The sequence below is a fragment of the Corylus avellana genome, chromosome ca2 (genome assembly GCF_901000735.1).
Source record: "Corylus avellana chromosome ca2, CavTom2PMs-1.0".
In the NCBI taxonomy this organism is placed as follows: Eukaryota; Viridiplantae; Streptophyta; class Magnoliopsida; order Fagales; family Betulaceae; genus Corylus; species Corylus avellana.
In genome coordinates this window covers 36,260,814-36,277,920 of record NC_081542.1, presented here as the reverse complement: position 1 = coordinate 36,277,920, position 17,107 = coordinate 36,260,814, and the positions used below count along the sequence as shown (strand labels likewise).

Genomic DNA, 17,107 nt, shown 5'->3' with positions numbered 1-17,107 from the left:
TGCATCATAACAGCGTAAGCGCGGGAGAATAAATGAAAAGCACAAGGATCCTGGCAACTGGCAACTGGCAAGAAGCTCCTTTTCCCACGTGCCTTATTAATTACCCCATTTAAAAAAATAAATACAAGTTCAAATAATGAAGATCATAGTCCGAGCACTTGAAAGTTTGATTTTAATCTAACAATTGATTAAACAACTATTTAAATAAAAAAATAAAAAATGCTTCTCCATCTTGTTTATATCTTTGTTGAGTTAGCATATTATCTGAATGCGCCCATGAAGAACAATTCCATTTAGTTGGGGGTACTTGAAATGCAGGCTCACCCTTCCGGTTGAGCCACTCCTAAACCACCCTAAACCCTAGGGATGGCTTGCATGCCTGCCTTAACCATCTAACGGGTGCAACCTTTTTTTTAAAAAAAAATAAAAAACCCTTTTTGAAATTAAATTAATAAAAAATTATCACGCTGATGTGGCAAAACAATGCGTTTTGATTGGAACTAACAGACGTTACAAAAATCTAACGGTAGGAATTTTATTGGCATTTTAATTGACTCAAGAAATAAATTTTCGAAAAAAAAAAAAAACTTGAAAATATTTTAATTTTAACAAATTGACTCAGTGACTTATTATACATTTACCCTATTAAATAGAAATATAAGTACAATAAAAGTCATGCAAAAAAAAAAAAATTCCATTTCACTTTAAACCGTATAAAAAAATAAAAAATAAATAAAAAAAAGGTTTGGTTTATAAGAAGTTTCCTATGCCCCTTATATTTTATAGACTAAAAGAAGACTCTTAACATCAAACGTTGACTGGGCACACTATTTAAGTCAACGTTCGAAACATAAGCAATTTGTCTATCTTTCTTTCCTCATCTGCTCTCATGGGGAACAATAGACTTACAAGGTTGCTCTTCCAGCAAATAACCAGAAAACAATGGCATCCTCCTGCAGATACAAGAACAGGTGCTTTTCATGGAAGGCCCTATTCAAGTAATTCACTCAAAGAGGCTTTGAAACCTGAGATTCCAGAAGAGATTTCCAGCTCTGCAGTCTGCATTTACAAGGTCCCAGATATCATGCGCCGGGTGCAGAGAAAGGCATATCAACCCAATGTCATCTCAATCGGTCCGTACCACCATGGCGTAGAGCGCCTCGAAGCCATGGAAAAGCTCAAACTGAAATTCGTTTGCCGCCTTTTTGACCAGAATGGACTCGAATTAGATCTTGTGAAGAATGCGTTGGGAAAGCTGGAGGAAGAAGCTCGGATTTGCTACTCGGAGGAAAAGGAAATCCGACTTGGAAAAGACGGATTTGTGGAGATGATGCTCGTCGATGGCTGCTTTGTTGTTGAGCTTCTTAGAGAGGTGTGGCGGCGTGAATCCGAACACCAAATACCTTTCATCCAAAGGTGGATGCTGCCCATTTTCCGTCGAGATCTGATAATGCTTGAAAACCAGCTCCCATTCTTTGTTCTGTCGGAATTGTTTGAAATCACAAGTAAAAATACTACGCCGCCGCCGCCGCAGCCGCCATGTTTGCAAAAGCTTGCGCTTCACTTCTTTAATCCTCTGCTGCAAAGAGATTTTGACACAACACCGCCGAAGATCGTAGCAACCGGTGAAGGAAGTACCGGAGCAAGGCACTTTCTCGACCTTTTCCGGTCGACTATTGTCCCGGTGACGCCGGCGAGACGGAAACAGCCCAACATGATCCGTTCAACAACGGAGCTGAAAGAAGCCGGTGTCAAAATACAGAGAGCAAAACATTCGCAGCTGCTCGATGTAACGTACGAGGAAGGGGTGCTGAAGATCCCTCCTCTGTACATCGACGATTACAAGGGTACCCTGTTTCGAAACATGATGGCATTCGAAAAATGCCACCGCCATTGCCACCCAGACGTCACCACCTACATGTTCTTCTTCGATGGACTCATCAACTCAGCAAAGGACGTGGGGCTTCTCCATTACAAAGAAGTGCTTCAGCATTCTTTGGGAAGTAACAGAGAGGTTGCTAAACTTGTGAGCACCATTTGCAGGGAAATTGATCGGGTTGCAGACGAGTCGTACTTGTACATGGTGGCGGATGACGCCAATTCTTACTTTGCTTCCATTTATGCCAAGTTTCGAGCAGGATTGGTGCGCCACTATTTCAGCAGCTGGCTGGTGGGATTCTCAACGATGGGTGCAATATTTGCTCTGTACCTGACCCTTGTTCAGACTGCATCTGGGATTGCTAGTGCCATCGAACCCCTGGGAAAAGGTGACTTCGGATCATATATAAAAGATTCAGTGTTGCTCCCTTTCTCTGGTAAGCCCAGCTCCAGAGGTGGTTCAACAACCGGAGAAGATGAATCCCTGTAGCTGTAGGAAGTTTTGGTATTTTATGCATTTCTGATTTATTGTAGATTTATGGAGTTGAAGGGCCTGCTTGTATTTAGTCTACAAGTCAATTTGGCTAATAAATATGTTAAATATAGAGAAACTTTGGGTAGTTTCTCTTCCAATTCCCTGCTTCCCTACAATGGAAATACTTTTCCCCTAGGCTTGGCTTGTGTTGCTTTGTTTACTCCCTTTGCAACTGACTTGCAAACTTGCTTGGTGCAATTCTACTTTTTTCCTGCCTTTCAGCTTAGAAAAAGATGTCTGACCAATATGCATAGTTGCCTTAGCCTTTAATATGCGTTCCGCTACAGTCAGCTCATTCATCAATTCAGACCAAGTATAGTTATTAATGGCTGAAATAGCTTGGGAGGGGAATTAGTCAAACCTTAATATGGGAATTAGCTATATGCTATGTTGTGCTCACCTCTGCCGTCAATCCTTTATGAGACTCAGCAGAATGCCATGATACACAATGTGTAGTGACCATGAACATTTCAACAACCGTGTTTGATCACATTCTTACTTACCTGTTAGGTTATTCCATATCAGTTGTAGAAGAGGCTCGTGATTAATTTATAAGTTTGAAAGAAAACTTTATATCTTGAGCTAGTTTAGGTTGAAAGTGACTCAAGACCATTCAACACTGGTACCAGAGCCAAAGTTCTACCAACAAGTCTCAGCCCAATAATTCACGGGTGAAACAGATTGTGTCTGCTCCGACGAGGGCCCGATGTGTGAGTATGAGATTGTTAGAGGTTATCTCACATCAGTTGTGGAATGGACTGGTGGTCAGTTTATAAGTGTAAGAAAAAATCTCACTTTTTGAGCTAATTTTTAGAAATGAGAGAAGCCCAAGGCCACCCAACACTACCAAACCATGGTGAACTTGCTGGCTACTTGAATAAAACAAATAAAAAGAACATTAAACAAAGAAGGATGCCACCAGGTATGAAGAATCCATGAACCAGAGGAAGAAGAAGAAATAAATAAATTAATCAAGGATGCCTCCAACACAATTTTATATTACACTTTCAGAAATAAAGATTTCAGAAGAAAAACATGTGACCTTATATTTAATCAACTTATAAGAACAACTTGCGAAGAGCAATGTGCAAACTCTGCTTCTTTCGTTTTCTCTGTGTTTTTTGGTTTCTTTTCCTCACGCAAACGCCTAGTACAAGTCAATCATCCATTAAGTACTGCAAATATTATGTCATTTCGGAAATATTCATCAGCATCCTAAGAAAGAATTAACACAATTAGAGTAAAAAAAAGACTACCACCAAACATTGACTTGGTGCAGCTGCTCTATTTATGTAAACGATGATTAAAGTTCTACTCCAAACAAGAGCAATTGTCTACCTTTCTTTCCTCGTTTGCTAATGGGGAACACTAGACTTACAAGGTTGCTCTTGCAGCAAATAAGCAGAAAAACATGGCATGCTGTAGCTAAAAGAACAAGAACAGGGGCTCTTCATGGAAGGCTCTACTCAAGTAATTCAATGAAAGAGGTTTTGAAACCCGAGTTTCCAGAAGAGAGCAGCTCTGCAGTCTGCATTTACAAGGTCCCAGATATTATGCGACGGGTGCAAAGAAAGGCTTATGAACCCAATGTCATCTCAATCGGTCCATACCACCACGGAGTAGCGCGCCTACAAGACATGGAGAAGCTCAAACTGAAATTTGTTCACCGCCTTTTCAACCCGATTGGAGAAAATGGAGTCAAATTAGATTTTGTGAAGAATGCCCTGGGAAAACTGGAGGAAGAAGCTCGGATTTGCTACTCGGAAGAAATCAAACTTAGAAGTGATAAATTTGTGGAGATGATGCTCATTGATGGCTGCTTCGTTGTTGAGCTCCTTAGAGAGGTGTGGCAGAGCATAAATCCGGACACCAAATACCTTTCATCCAAAGGTGGATGCTGCCCACTTTTCGTCGTGATCTGATAATGCTTGAAAACCAACTCTCATTCTTTGTTCTGTCGGAATTGTTTCTGTAAAATATATTGGATAATATATTAGAAGCGGAAGAGAGAGAGAGCGGAAGTATATAGGACTACATCTCTTCTATTATGATTGTGTTGATAATGAATACAAAGGCCTCTATTTATAGAGAGGCAAGTAACCTAGTAGACTAAGGGAAGGTAAACCTAGTAGACTAATGAAAGGTAAACCTTGTAGACTACTAATACCTAAGAAAGTAAATAACCCTAACATAATATTCTTAACAGTTTCAAATCACAAGTAAAAGTACTACACCGCCGTGGCCATGTTTGCAAAAGCTTGCCCTTCACTTCTTCAATCCCCTGTTGTAGAGAGACTTGGATACTACTACACCCCAGAAGAGCATAGCGGTTGAAGGAATGGAGGCAAGGCACTTTATTGACCTTTTCCGTTCTAGCATTCTCCCAAGGATGCCGACATATAATGACAAACAATTCTCTTGGAGATAATCTTCTCACTTTGTTAAATTACAACCAGTGTATGTGGTACATTATATACAAGCAAGAGAGAGACTTTTACAAGGAAATTTCTACTGATTGAAAATCTAATTTATGACAGGAGCGTCATGTTAATTGCTGGAGCATTTTGTCTTTAATGTTTTCCTTATGAAGGTATATTTGACTATTGGCTATAACTCATGAATCTCTAGTTGTGTGTGTTTCCTTGTATGATTACTAGAAGCTTCTGGTGCAATAACTTGAGCTGGATATTTCCTTCCAGCTGTATGTTTCCTTGTTGAGTCCTCCTTGACAGGTGTGGTCTTGAGTGTAGGAGAGGATTGTGGCACAACATCTTCTAGTGTCTTAATATGCCCCCTCAATTGAAGCGGAATTTCAGTGATGCTGAGATTGCTACAGAGAACATCAAAGCGTGTAGAGACCAAAGGTTTGGTAAAGATATCGACTTTTTGATCTTTTGTGGAAATAAATCGGACCATCAAGGATTTTGCTGCAACCTTATCACGAACGAAATGAAAATCTATTTCGATATGTTTGGTACGGGAGTGAAACATGGGATTGGCTGTTAGGTAGGTCGCGCCAAGATTGTCACACCATAGGATGGGAGGTGCGGATAGGAATATACCAAGTTCTTTGAGAAGGGACTGGAGCCACTGAATTTCAGCCGTTGTATTGGCAAGTGAGCGGTATTCGGCTTCGGTGCTTGAGTCTAAGACAGTGGCTTGTTTACGAGAGCTCCAAGATATAAGATTACTCCCAAGAAAAATGCAATAGCCACCAGTAGAACGGCGATCATCGGGGCAGCCAGCCCAATCGGCATCGGAGTAAGCATGTAATTGTGAGACTGAGTTTTTGCGAATGAGTAACCCATAGAACAAAGTATGTTTCAAATACCTCTATATTCGCTTTACAGCAGTCCAATGTGGGATTGTTGGCCGTTGGAGAAATTGACAAACTTTATTGACGGCAAAAGAGATGTCTGGGCAAGTGAGTGAGAGATATTGTAAGGAACCAACAATACTCCGATATAACGAGGGATCTTCAAATGCTTCGCCATCAAAGCGGGACAAGGTCTTGGAAGAAGACATAGGGGATGTCACTGTCTTAGCATATAGCATATTAGATTTCTTGAAGAGGTCCAAAATGTACCTTCGTTGAGAGAGAAAAAGTCCACGTGCATAAGGGGTTACTTCCACACCTAAGAAGAAATTAAGAGTGCCTAGGTCCTTGATTGGGAAATCACCTTGGAGCTTAGCAATAAGACGGGCTATGAGTTCTGTATTTGGACCTGTAACGATTATATCATCCACATAGATGAGGATGAAAATAGTGGTAGCACCGGTACCAAAAAGAAATAACGAAGTATCTGCCCGTGAACCCACAAACCAAGTTCCTGTAGGCGAGAGCTAAGGCGTGAGAACCATGCTCGCGGAGCCTGTTTAAGACCATAGAGAGATTTTTTGAGGTGACAAACGTGATCTGGAAGAGTGGGATGAACAAATCCTTCTGGTTGAACCATGTATACATCTTCCTGCAAAAATCCATGGAGAAACGCATTTGTTACATCCAATTGTTTAATATACCAATTGGATGAGACAGCAATAGAAAGGACAGTCCGGATGGTTGTGGGTTTAACCACTGGACTAAAAGTATCATCATAATCAATCCCAGGTTGTTGGTGAATTCCTTTGGCGACTAGTCGAGCTTTGTGGCGATCGATAGTGCCATTAGATTTTCACTTGATTTTATAGATCCATTTGCACCCAACAAGGTTCATGTGGGCTCTCGAGGAACAAGCGTCCATGTCCCATTTTAAAGGAGAGCATTAAATTCAGATGTCATGGCTTCCCTCCAGTGCAGGGATTTGTGTGCAATTGTGAATGAGGTAGGTTCCTCATAGGAAGCATCAATCGTGGTGAGAAGTGCCTTTGGTGGAGGATAGGGAATGGTCCCATCTGTGAATGCACGTGGCTTATGGATTTGATTCTTGGACCTTGTTTGCATGGAGTGAGCAGCACCTAGCATAGTAGTGGAACTAGGTGCAGTAGTAGGCACATGGGGAGCCGGTAGCACATGGGCATTAGGTGACGCAGCAAGTTCTGAATTTGATGAGTAGGGAGAGTGTAGTGGGCCAGGTGTAACTTGAGGTGCATGAGGAGAGGATTGTGGAGATGGAAGATCTGTGACAAGTGGAGTTGGTAGTACCATGAGGTTGGAAGGTAATGGCACAGAATTAGCCTTAGGAGAAGCTGCAATCACAGAGTTAGTATGAAAAGGAAAAGAATTTTCATCAAAAATAACATTACGGGACACATAAATGCGGCTTGAAGGAACATGGAGACACCTGTAACCTTTATGTTGAAAACTATACCCGAGAAAAACACAAAGTTGAGATCGGAAGGCAAGTTTGTGTTGGTTGTAAGGCCGCAAATGAGGCCAACATGCACACCAAAAAACCTTTAAGAAATTATAGTCAAGAGCCTTGTGGAATAGTAATTCAAATGGCGATTTGTTGTGGGTAACTGAGGAAGGGAGACGATTAATTAAAAAGGCTGCAGTGAGGAAGGCGTCATCCCAGAATTTGAGTGGCATGGAAGCGGCTGGGAGTAAGGAGAGACCCATTTCGACAAGGTGTCTATGTTTTCTTTCCACGGAACTTTGTTGTTGATGAGTGTGAGGACAAGAGATCCTATGAGAGATCCCTTGGCGTGATAAAATGGGATTGAGAGCTCAAAATTCTCCACCCCAGTTTGATTGAATGACTTTGATTTTACGCTAAAAAATTTTTTCCACATGTGTTTGGAACTATAAGAATATAGAAGTAACAACAGATTTAGCGGCAATAGGAAACAACCACACAAATTTACTGTAATCATCAATAAAACACACATAATACCGATTGCCATTATTAGAATAATAAGGGGAAGGTCCCCATACATCGGTAAAGATTAAATCCAAGGGATAATTTGAAACAGATGGAGAAAGATGAAACGGTAGCTCATGGCTTTTGCCCATTCGACATGCAGCACATAGACCAGAGACTTTATTCTTCAGAATTGCAAGGTGATGAGCGCAAACAACTTGACTAACAATACGGAGGGAGGGATGACCTAGACGACAATGCCAGCGGTCCATGGAAGCACGTTCACCCAAGAAGGCTAACCGAGGTGGAGGAGGACATAAGGGGAACGTGTAGAGGCCATCTTTACTCTGGCCGCGAAGCAAAGTGTTGCCCGTGAGTGAATCCTTAACACAAAAGAAAGAGGGGTGAAATTCAAAATAGACATTATTATCACGAGTGAACTGAGAAACTGACAAAAGGTTCTTTTTAATCTGTGGGACATGAAGAAGATTGGTCAATAAAAATGAAGCATTAGGATAGATTAATTTGGAAGAACCAGTGTTGCTTATAGTCAGACCTTGCCCATTGCCTACATGCAATTGATCTGTGCCGGTGTAGCTATCAGAATAAAGGTTGAGATTTTCATGCTCCGATGTGACATGGTTGGTAGCCCCGGTGTCTGGATACCAGTTGATATCATTGTTGTTCTGAGAGGATGCTGCAGAAAAAGCTTGCATGTTAGGTGAGTTATCCTTTTGAAAAGAATAATCAAACCTGTGGTAACAACTAAGGGCAGTATGGCCAGGTTTGTTGCAAACTTGGCAGACTGGTCGAGAATTGGGACCAGTTGATGTGTGTGATGGCCCTCTGCCACGGCCTTTCCCACGGAAACCATGGGATTTGTGAGTGGAATGCTGGCGAAAGGGTAGGGATGGCCCACGGTATGCACCCTTATTTTTATGGGTCAAAGGACGTGCTGTAGCCAGGTTTGCTGAGGGAAAAACAGATTCAACAGCACTGGAGTTGTACTCTAGGCGCATTTCATGAGTCAAAAGATGCGCATATAAGTCTTCAATGGACATGGGGTCCACACGGGTGGTAACAGAGGTTACAAACGAGTCAAACTCAGTGCCCAAACCAGCAAGTAAAAATGAAACCATCTCAGAATCATTGAGTGGCTGGCCAGTAGAAGCTAGAGTATCAGCAAGAGTCTTGAATTTCTGAAAAAAAATTCAGAAATGGAGGAGCCTCCTTTCTTGAGTGTAGCAAGTTGATAGTGAACTTGCATGATCCGAGCCCGTGAATGGGAAGAGTACATGCGTTCAAGAGCATGCCAGACTTCACTTGAGGTGGAATAACCAATAACTTGAGAGATAATACTCTCAGTGAGGGTGGACAAGATGGTACTTAGGACCATTTGATCTTGCTGGAGCCAAGTGAGAAAATCTGGGTTGGCAATTGTATCAGGGGAATCCGTAGAGGGGGTGGAGTTAGGAATTGTTTGTGTGGGTGAAGGGATGGTGCCTTCGATAAAACCATAGACATTTTGGGCTTTGAGCTAAGTTACCATTTGCCATTGCCACGTGATATAATTTTCACGAGTAAGTTGGGCAGTGACACGATGAGGAAGATTGTTAAATAGAGAGGCAGGGGAAAGGGTGACAGAGGGAGTGACGTTGGTGGAATTGGTGGAGGAAGACATTTTGAGGATCGGAAAAAAAAAATGACGTGAGTCCTAGAATGGCTCTGATACCATATAATGACAAACAACACTCTTGGAGATAATCTTCTCACTTTGTTAAATTACAACCAGTGTATGTGGTACATTACATACAAGCACGAGAGAGACTTTTACAAGGAAATTTCTACTGATTGAAAATCTAATTTATGACAGAAGCGTCATGTTAATTGCTGGAGCGTTTTGTCTTCAATGTTTTCCTTATGAAGGTATATTTGACTATTGGCTATAACTCATGAATCTCCAACTGTGTGTGTTTCCTAGTATGATTACTAGAAGCTTCTGGCGCAATAACTTGAGCTGGATATTTCCTTCCAGCTGTATGTTTCCTTGTTGAGTCCTCCTTGACAGGTGTGGTCTTGAGTGTAGGAGAGGATTGTGGCACAATATCTTCTAGTGTCTTAATACGGCAAGAGGGAAACAACCGATCATGATCCGTTCAATAACGGAGCAACAAGAAGCGGGTGTCAAGATTCAGAAAGTAAAATATTCCCAACTACTGGTTGTAACATACGAGGAAAGGGTGCTGAGGATCCCTCCTCTGTACATCGACGATTACAAGGGTACACCGTTTCGAAACATGATGGCATTCGAAAAATGCCATCGCCATTGCCACCCAGACGTCACAACCTACATGTTCTTCTTCGATGGACTCATCAACTTAGCCAAGGATGTGGGGCTTCTCCATTACAATGAAGTTCTTCACCATTCTCTGGGTAGCTATAAAGAGGTTGCCAAACATGTGAGCACCATTTGCAGGGAGATTGATAGGGTTGTAGACGAGTCATACTTGTACATGGTGGCAAATGACACCAACTCTTACTTCGCTTCCATTTATGCCAAGATTCGAGCAGGATGGTGCGCCACCACTTCAGCAGCTGGCTGGTGGGCTTCTCAACTGTGGGTGCAATATTTGCTCTCTACCTCACCCTTGTTCAGACTGCCTCTGGAATTGCTGGTGCCCTGGATCCCCTGCAAAAAGTCAACTTTGGATCATATCTGAAAGACTCCATGTTACTCCCTTTCTCTGGTAAGCCCTGCTCCAGAAGTGATTCAACAGCCGGAGGAGATGAATCTCTCTAGTGGGTGATTGAAGGACTTGCTTGTATGTAGTCTAAAAGTCAATTTGGGAAATAAATATGTTAAATGTAGGGACTAAAAATTATTTTCATCTCTTTATCTTCTTCTGTCTTTGTTAGAATATTGAGTGTGTTTTTAGCCCTCTTGATTTCTACATACGGTGGTGAGAAAAGAAAATGGCAAATGGAATGATTCCATTTCAATTTTTCAAATGCCTTTGATCATCAAAGACAACTATGATCATTGGTGTATCCATACCTTATGAAGGCAATCTAATTAATTGGGATCACAAGATTTATGGGAGATCATTGACAAAAGGTTATAAAAGGAGCCAGGAGGTGGAGAACGAAGATTCCATATCCAACTCAAAAGTAGTCTGTACAAGCCACTTGAAAAACTGATGGAAAGGCTAATGCAACTACTTCAAAGCAAACTTGGGAGATTCTTCAAAACTCTTATCAATGAGTTGGAAGTGAAGAAGGTTCACCTTCAAACTTTGCGAGATGGGTTTAAAGCCTTTCTTATGAAAGAAATAATCTTATAATGAGTTGGAAGTGAAGAAAGTTCATCGATGATGCTCGTCGGTGGCTGCTTTGTTGTTGAGCTTCTTAGAGAGGTGTGGCCGCGTGAATCCGAACACCAAATACCTTTCATCCAAAGGTGGATGCTACCCATTTTCCATCGAGATCTGATAATGCTTGAAAACCAGCTCCCATTCTTTGTTCTGTCGGAATTGTTTGAAATCACAAGTAAAAATGCTACACCGCCGCCGCCGCAGCCGCCGCCATGTTTGCAAAAGCTTGCGCTTCACTTCTTTAATCCTCTGCTGCAAAGAGATTTTGACACAACACCGCCGAAGATCGTAGCAACCGGTGAAGGAAGTACCGGAGCAAGGCACTTTCTCGACCTTTTCCGGTCGACCATTCTCCCGGTGACGCCGGCGAGGCGGAAACAGCCCAACATGATCCGTTCAACAACGGAGCTGAAAGAAGCCAGTGTCAAAATACAGAGAGCAAAACATTCGCAGCTGCTCGATGTAACGTACGAGGAAGGGGTGCTGAAGATCCCTCCTCTGTACATCCACGATTACAAAGGTACTCTGTTTCGAAACATGCTGGCATTCGAAAAATGCCACCGCCATTGCCACCCAGACGTCACCGCCTACATGTTCTTCTTCGATGGACTCATCAACTAAGCAAAGGACGTGGGGCTTCTCCATTACAACGAAGTGCTTCAGCATTCTTTGGGAAGTAACAGAGAGGTTGCTAAACTTGTGAGCACCATTTGCAGGGAAATTGATCGGGGTTGCAGACGAGTCGTACTTGTACATGGTGGCGGATGATGCCAATTCTTACTTTGCTTCCGTTTATGCAAAGATTCGAGCAGGATTGGAGCACCACTATTTCAGCAGCTGGCGTGGGATTCTCAACGATGGGTGCAATATTTGCTCTGTATCTCACCCTTGTTCAGACTGCATCTGGGATTGCCGGTGCCCTGCAACCCTTCGGAAAAGTTGAATTTGGATCATATATAAAAGATTCAGTGTTGCTCCCTTTCTGTAAGCCCTGCTCCAGAGGTGATTGAACAGCCGGAGAAGATGAATCCCTGTTAGGAAGTTTTGGTATTTTATGCATTTCTGATTTATTGTAGATTTATGGAGTTGAAGGGCTTGTTTATATTTAGTCTAGAAGTCAATTTGGCTAATATATATGTTAAATATATGGAATAATTATTTGGGTTAAATACCTTATATTTAGTCTAGCCAAAGGAGGTGGCTACGGCCACCCTCCAATTTTATTTTATTTAAAAAAAAAAAAATTAATTAAATATAATTTTTAATGTTTTTAATTTTTTTTTAAAATTATTTATTTTAATTAATTAATTATATGGATACGTATCAAACCGTAATTGATGCTGATGTGGCATTCCGTCAAATTTTGGACGAAATTTTAACAGAGGGACCATCTCTATCTTTTGGCAAATCAAAAGGACTTCCTGTGATAAAAAGTAAACTCTAAGAGTCGAAAAATAAAGAAGTTAAATCATAAGAATGAATAAGGTATTTAGCTCTAATTATTTTTATTAGGAGTTACATGAGATTTTCCATACATGCTACCTATTTGAATTTTATTTTTCTTTATCTCAGATGAATTAATTGAATATTGAAAGACCCCAAGACTTAGCTTTATGGTCTCCTAAAATCCCTATAACGTATAGCAGACATGATTAGTAAATCCTGAATCAGTTTTTTTTAATAAGGCCCAAACAAATTTAAACCCAGGAAAACAAATATGTTTTAGAAGAAAAAAAAAAAAAAAAAATCTGACAAAACCCCACTGGTGTCATCCCCACTGGTGTCATCTGAGTAAAACCCCGCCGGAGCAAAACCACCGTCGTGCTGGGAGTGAATCAACCAAATCCGTTGAGCGGATCCTTCGCCGGAGTGAGAGAGACAGGAGAGAGGGAGACATGGGCAAGGGAGGGAGAGGGCTTCTGGAAGGGTCTGAGAGAATGAGCGTTTGAGAGGGAGAGAGAGAGAAGGAGAAAGGAAGATAAGCGTGCAGGTGTGGTGGGGTAGGGAGAAATAAAAAAATAAAAAGAGAAGAAGATAGGCGTGCAAGTGTGGTGTGGTAGAGAGAAATAAAAAAATAAAAATTGGGGGATGGGCCCTTTACAACCTAGGATGTTTATGGGCAAAATGTGGGCTAAATATTGCATTATAGTATTTCTCATTAAAATAAGTCTCTAATCATGTTTTCTTCAATTCTTGGACACCAAGTAAGAAAACCAACATTTCAAATACAAGGGCCGGACCTTCTGCCATTTTTCTCTTCCTCTCCAAGTCTCCAAGAGTTAAAGAAACTTCATGTTTCATAATTCCTTTTCCAAATCAGGTCTTAAGGCCCAAATTTTTTTTTTTAATAAGGCCAAAAAAATTTGCATAAAAATTTAAGGTCCTTAACATGCTTTTTTTTTTTTTCTTTTTTTTTTGAAGTGGTATTTCAGTCAAAAAGATAACCCAAACTGTTCGTTCCTTGCAATCTCTTCCAGACTAGCTGGGAAATCACTACTCCAACTATGAGAGCTTGGAAGGTACAACGCCATCTTGGCTAACGTGTGTGCAGCTCCATTGTTGTCCCTGCCTGTATACCTCACCTGCCAATGTCCTACTTGCAACAGAGAAAGCTTGATATCATTTACCAACTGTCCGTGTGCCCCCATGCAAGGCTCATATTGGTTTATAGCATTGATCACCACCTACGCGTCTCCTTCCAAAATACAGTTCCGGAATCCCAAAGAGCTACTAAACTCGATAGCTGTGCGTGCAGCCATCGCTTCAGCCAACAAAGGGTTGGTGATGAAGCATTTGGGCTCACTATGCATCGCGATAGCCACACCAGACGAATCCCGAATAATAATTCCCATACCGATTACTCCTCTCTCTTTGTCAACCGCCGCGTCCCAGTTTACCTTCATCATCCTTGTTGGAGGTTTCTGCCAAGACCCTACTTCCCTAGTAGTATTTCTGCTCCTTGGTGTTGCATGTCTACGTGAAACATCGTCGAAAGCTGCCATTTGTTCTTTTGCGACTCGCACAATCACAGCTGGAGCTTGGAAAATGCCCTCGAAAACAAACTTGTTTCGACGCAGCCATATTCCTCTAGCTACAATTGCTAGCAGTTGGCGTTCATCTTCCGACAGCCCCTGACCAATGTTGAGTAAGATTTCGGTGAAGTCTCCTTCCAAACAGGCTCTTTTCTATAATTTCCCTTTGCATTCTGCCCATACATCTTGTGCAGCTGGGCATGACCAGAGACAGTGACTAATGGTTTCCGTCTCCGTCAGACAAATGGGGCACAGGGGATTCGGAACAATCTTTTTCTGAAAAAGCTTCTCCTTAGTTGCTAAAATATCATTGCTGGCTTTCCATAGGAAAAATTTCACAACTCGAGACACCTTAAAATTCCAAATTTTCCTCCAAAGCATGCAAGAGGATTTAGAATCCGAACTGCTTGCCTCTCCTTCCTCCATTTTCTCTAAGGCCAGATGATATGCACTCCTTACACTGAAAATTCCATTTTTTGTTTACTCCCATGCTAGTATATCCTGTCCTCGGTGAGGGCTGACCCCCAGATTGAGAATCATTTTCACTTCCTCATCAGTGAATATTTCCTGCACTAGAGACGTGTTCCACCAGTTTGTTTCAGTGTCCAATAACTCAGAAACTCTGGCTTGGCTATCCAGAATATGAACCGGTGACCTTGCTGGGTGGGCCCTGGGCATAGGCAGCCACGGGTCCTCCCATATTTTAATTTTGGTTCCGTCTCCCACTCTCCAAACAAGTCCTTCTTTGAGCAGTTTCTTCGTGCTCTAGATGCTCTGCCATGCATATGAGGGATTTCTACCAATAGCCGCTTCAAGGAAAGTATTATCAGGGAAATATTTTGCTTTCATAACTCTTGCCATCAAAGTCTCCGGATTTTAAATCAAACGCCACCCTTGTTTTGCAAGCAAAGCCATGTTAAAATATTCTAAATCCCAGAATCCTAATCCTCCTTTGTCTTTGGCTTTCCCCATCTTTCGCCAGCCATCCACGTCATACGCCCCTGGTTTTCTTTGCGGCCCCACCAAAACCTAGACATCATGGAGGTGATATCTTGGCAGAGCTTCTTTGGTAGGAGAAAGACGCTCATAGTGTAAGTGGGTATTGCTTGGATAACCGCCTTCAACAAAACCTCTTTCCCAGCTTGAGACAAGAATTTTTCCGTCCACCCATTGATTCGTTCCCATATTTTCCCTTGGATGCCTGTGAACGTGCTCACTCTAGAACGGCCGATAAGGGGAGGTAAGCCAAGATACTTTTCATAGCTCGCTGTGGAACTCACCCATGTGAGAGAAAGGATAAAATCTTTAGTCTCTTGCTTGGTGTTTCGGCTGAAAAAGATGGAGGTTTTTTCCCTATTCAGTTTTTGCCCTAAGGCCTTCTCATATGCACTTAATATTTCTTGTGTTCGAGCCCATTCATCCACGTTCGCCTTACAAAAAAGCAGGCTATCATCTGCAAAGAATAATTGGTTAATTCTTATTCCACCTCGGACTATAAGGAGGCCAGTGATTTGCCTTTCCCGCTTTGCCTTTCCCAACATATGGCTCAGGCCCTCTGTACACAAAATGAATAAATATGGGGATAAAGGGTCACCCTGCCGAATTCCCCGGGTAGGTAAAATTCTACCATGGGGCTGCCCATTTATCAATATGGAATAAGATACTGATTTCACACACCTCATCAACATGCTAACCCACCGATTTTCAAAACCCAACTTCCTCATAATGGCCTCCAAAAAGTCTCATTCCACTCGGTCGTATGCTTTGCTCTTATCTAGTTTCAAAGTCATATATCCTTGCCGGCCCTTCATTCTAGCCGCCATCGTGTGTAGAGCTTCGAAGGCCACCAAGACATTGTTAGAGATTAATCTTCCTCCACCTTAACATGCTTTCTTGAGGCTCCTCAACATCCTTTAAAAACATATTATTATTTGTTTACAATATCAAGGTCTTCAACATGCTTTCTTGAGGCCTTCAATATGCTTTAAAAAATATTATTATTATTTTATATATATAATATGGAGGCCCTAGCATGCTTTCTGCACAAACACAACGGCCACAAGGCCCACAACATGTTTTTTAAAAAATAATATTATTTGTTTATAATATCCAGGCCCCTTACAGTACAAGCACTTGCTAAACAATAATAATGCTTTATTGGCTCTTGGTTGTACAACACAACAAATTTATAACTAAAACGGCGCTGTTTATTGACAAGTGTGCAAAAAACAAAATAATCTAACGGCCTAAGTTTGTTGACAAAGTAATAAAACAATCTGCCAATCATGTATCATTATGATGATTAAAACAAAACAGCAGAAAAATAAAATGGCCTTATGCATTCACGTTTTGCTGCGCCTTGAGTCATGTTGCTTAATTTAAGTATAAAGAACAAAGAGTAAGGGCAAAATGGTAATTTTGATTTCAAACAAAAAATAATATTAAAATAAATATTATTTAATTAATATTTAAATATTAAAAAAATAAAGGCCCCATTTCATAATTTTGCCTAAGGCCCCCAAATACATTGGGCCGGCCCTGATCGAACACCTTCGCCATCTCAATCTTTCCAACAACTTCTTCAAGGGGCAAATTTGGTATAATCTAGTGTTTTATTCTCATTTTGTTTTCTTGAAACTTCTTGTTTAAAGATGAAGGGTCAACATTTGAATGGTGGGCACAAAACTCATGTTTTGTGCAAGGACTGCATAGAAGCTAAACTCATGGTGGGTTACTACACGCTTTCTTGTGGATTTGGGCTTTCATGATAGGAATGAATCAGTCTTTGAGTTGATATCGTTATGGAGTATACATGATGATAAGAACAATAATCAAACACAACACCAGAATTAGAGTGGTTCGACCCCAAATGAGCCTACTTCCACTAGGTATCACTTCTTATGATCTTATTCCAATATTGACAAGATTACAACAAACACTCTTCCAATTCTTCTGTTTCTTTCTACTAGTTAAAGTTCACGTGCAGAGCAC

At 41.3% G+C, this 17,107-nt stretch overlaps 2 protein-coding genes, 1 non-coding gene and 2 pseudogenes across 3 annotated transcripts in view; 4 read left to right on the top strand and 1 right to left on the bottom strand.

Annotated features, from left to right (window-relative positions):
- Positions 1-17,107, top strand: part of LOC132169677 (uncharacterized) — a 99,440-nt gene that overhangs the window by 31,370 nt on the left and 50,963 nt on the right. The window lies entirely within an intron of this gene.
- LOC132170584 (UPF0481 protein At3g47200-like) lies at positions 889-2,623 on the top strand. Its single transcript, XM_059581605.1, has one exon. The coding sequence runs from the start codon at positions 890-892 to the stop codon at positions 2,366-2,368; it is 1,479 nt and encodes a 492-aa protein (XP_059437588.1). The 5' UTR covers position 889; the 3' UTR covers positions 2,369-2,623.
- Positions 3,772-10,513, top strand: LOC132172760 (UPF0481 protein At3g47200-like; annotated as a pseudogene).
- LOC132173181 (small nucleolar RNA Z247) lies at positions 8,732-8,870 on the bottom strand. The gene has a single exon (XR_009439274.1). It is a non-coding gene; the product is annotated as a small nucleolar RNA Z247 (small nucleolar RNA).
- On the top strand, positions 11,082-12,094 carry LOC132172757 (UPF0481 protein At3g47200-like; annotated as a pseudogene).

What these genes read in the sequence shown, in the direction of transcription:
- LOC132170584 (XM_059581605.1), top strand. Translation starts at nt 890, where the DNA reads ATGGGGAACAATAGACTTACAAGGTTGCTCTTCCAGCAAATAACCAGA.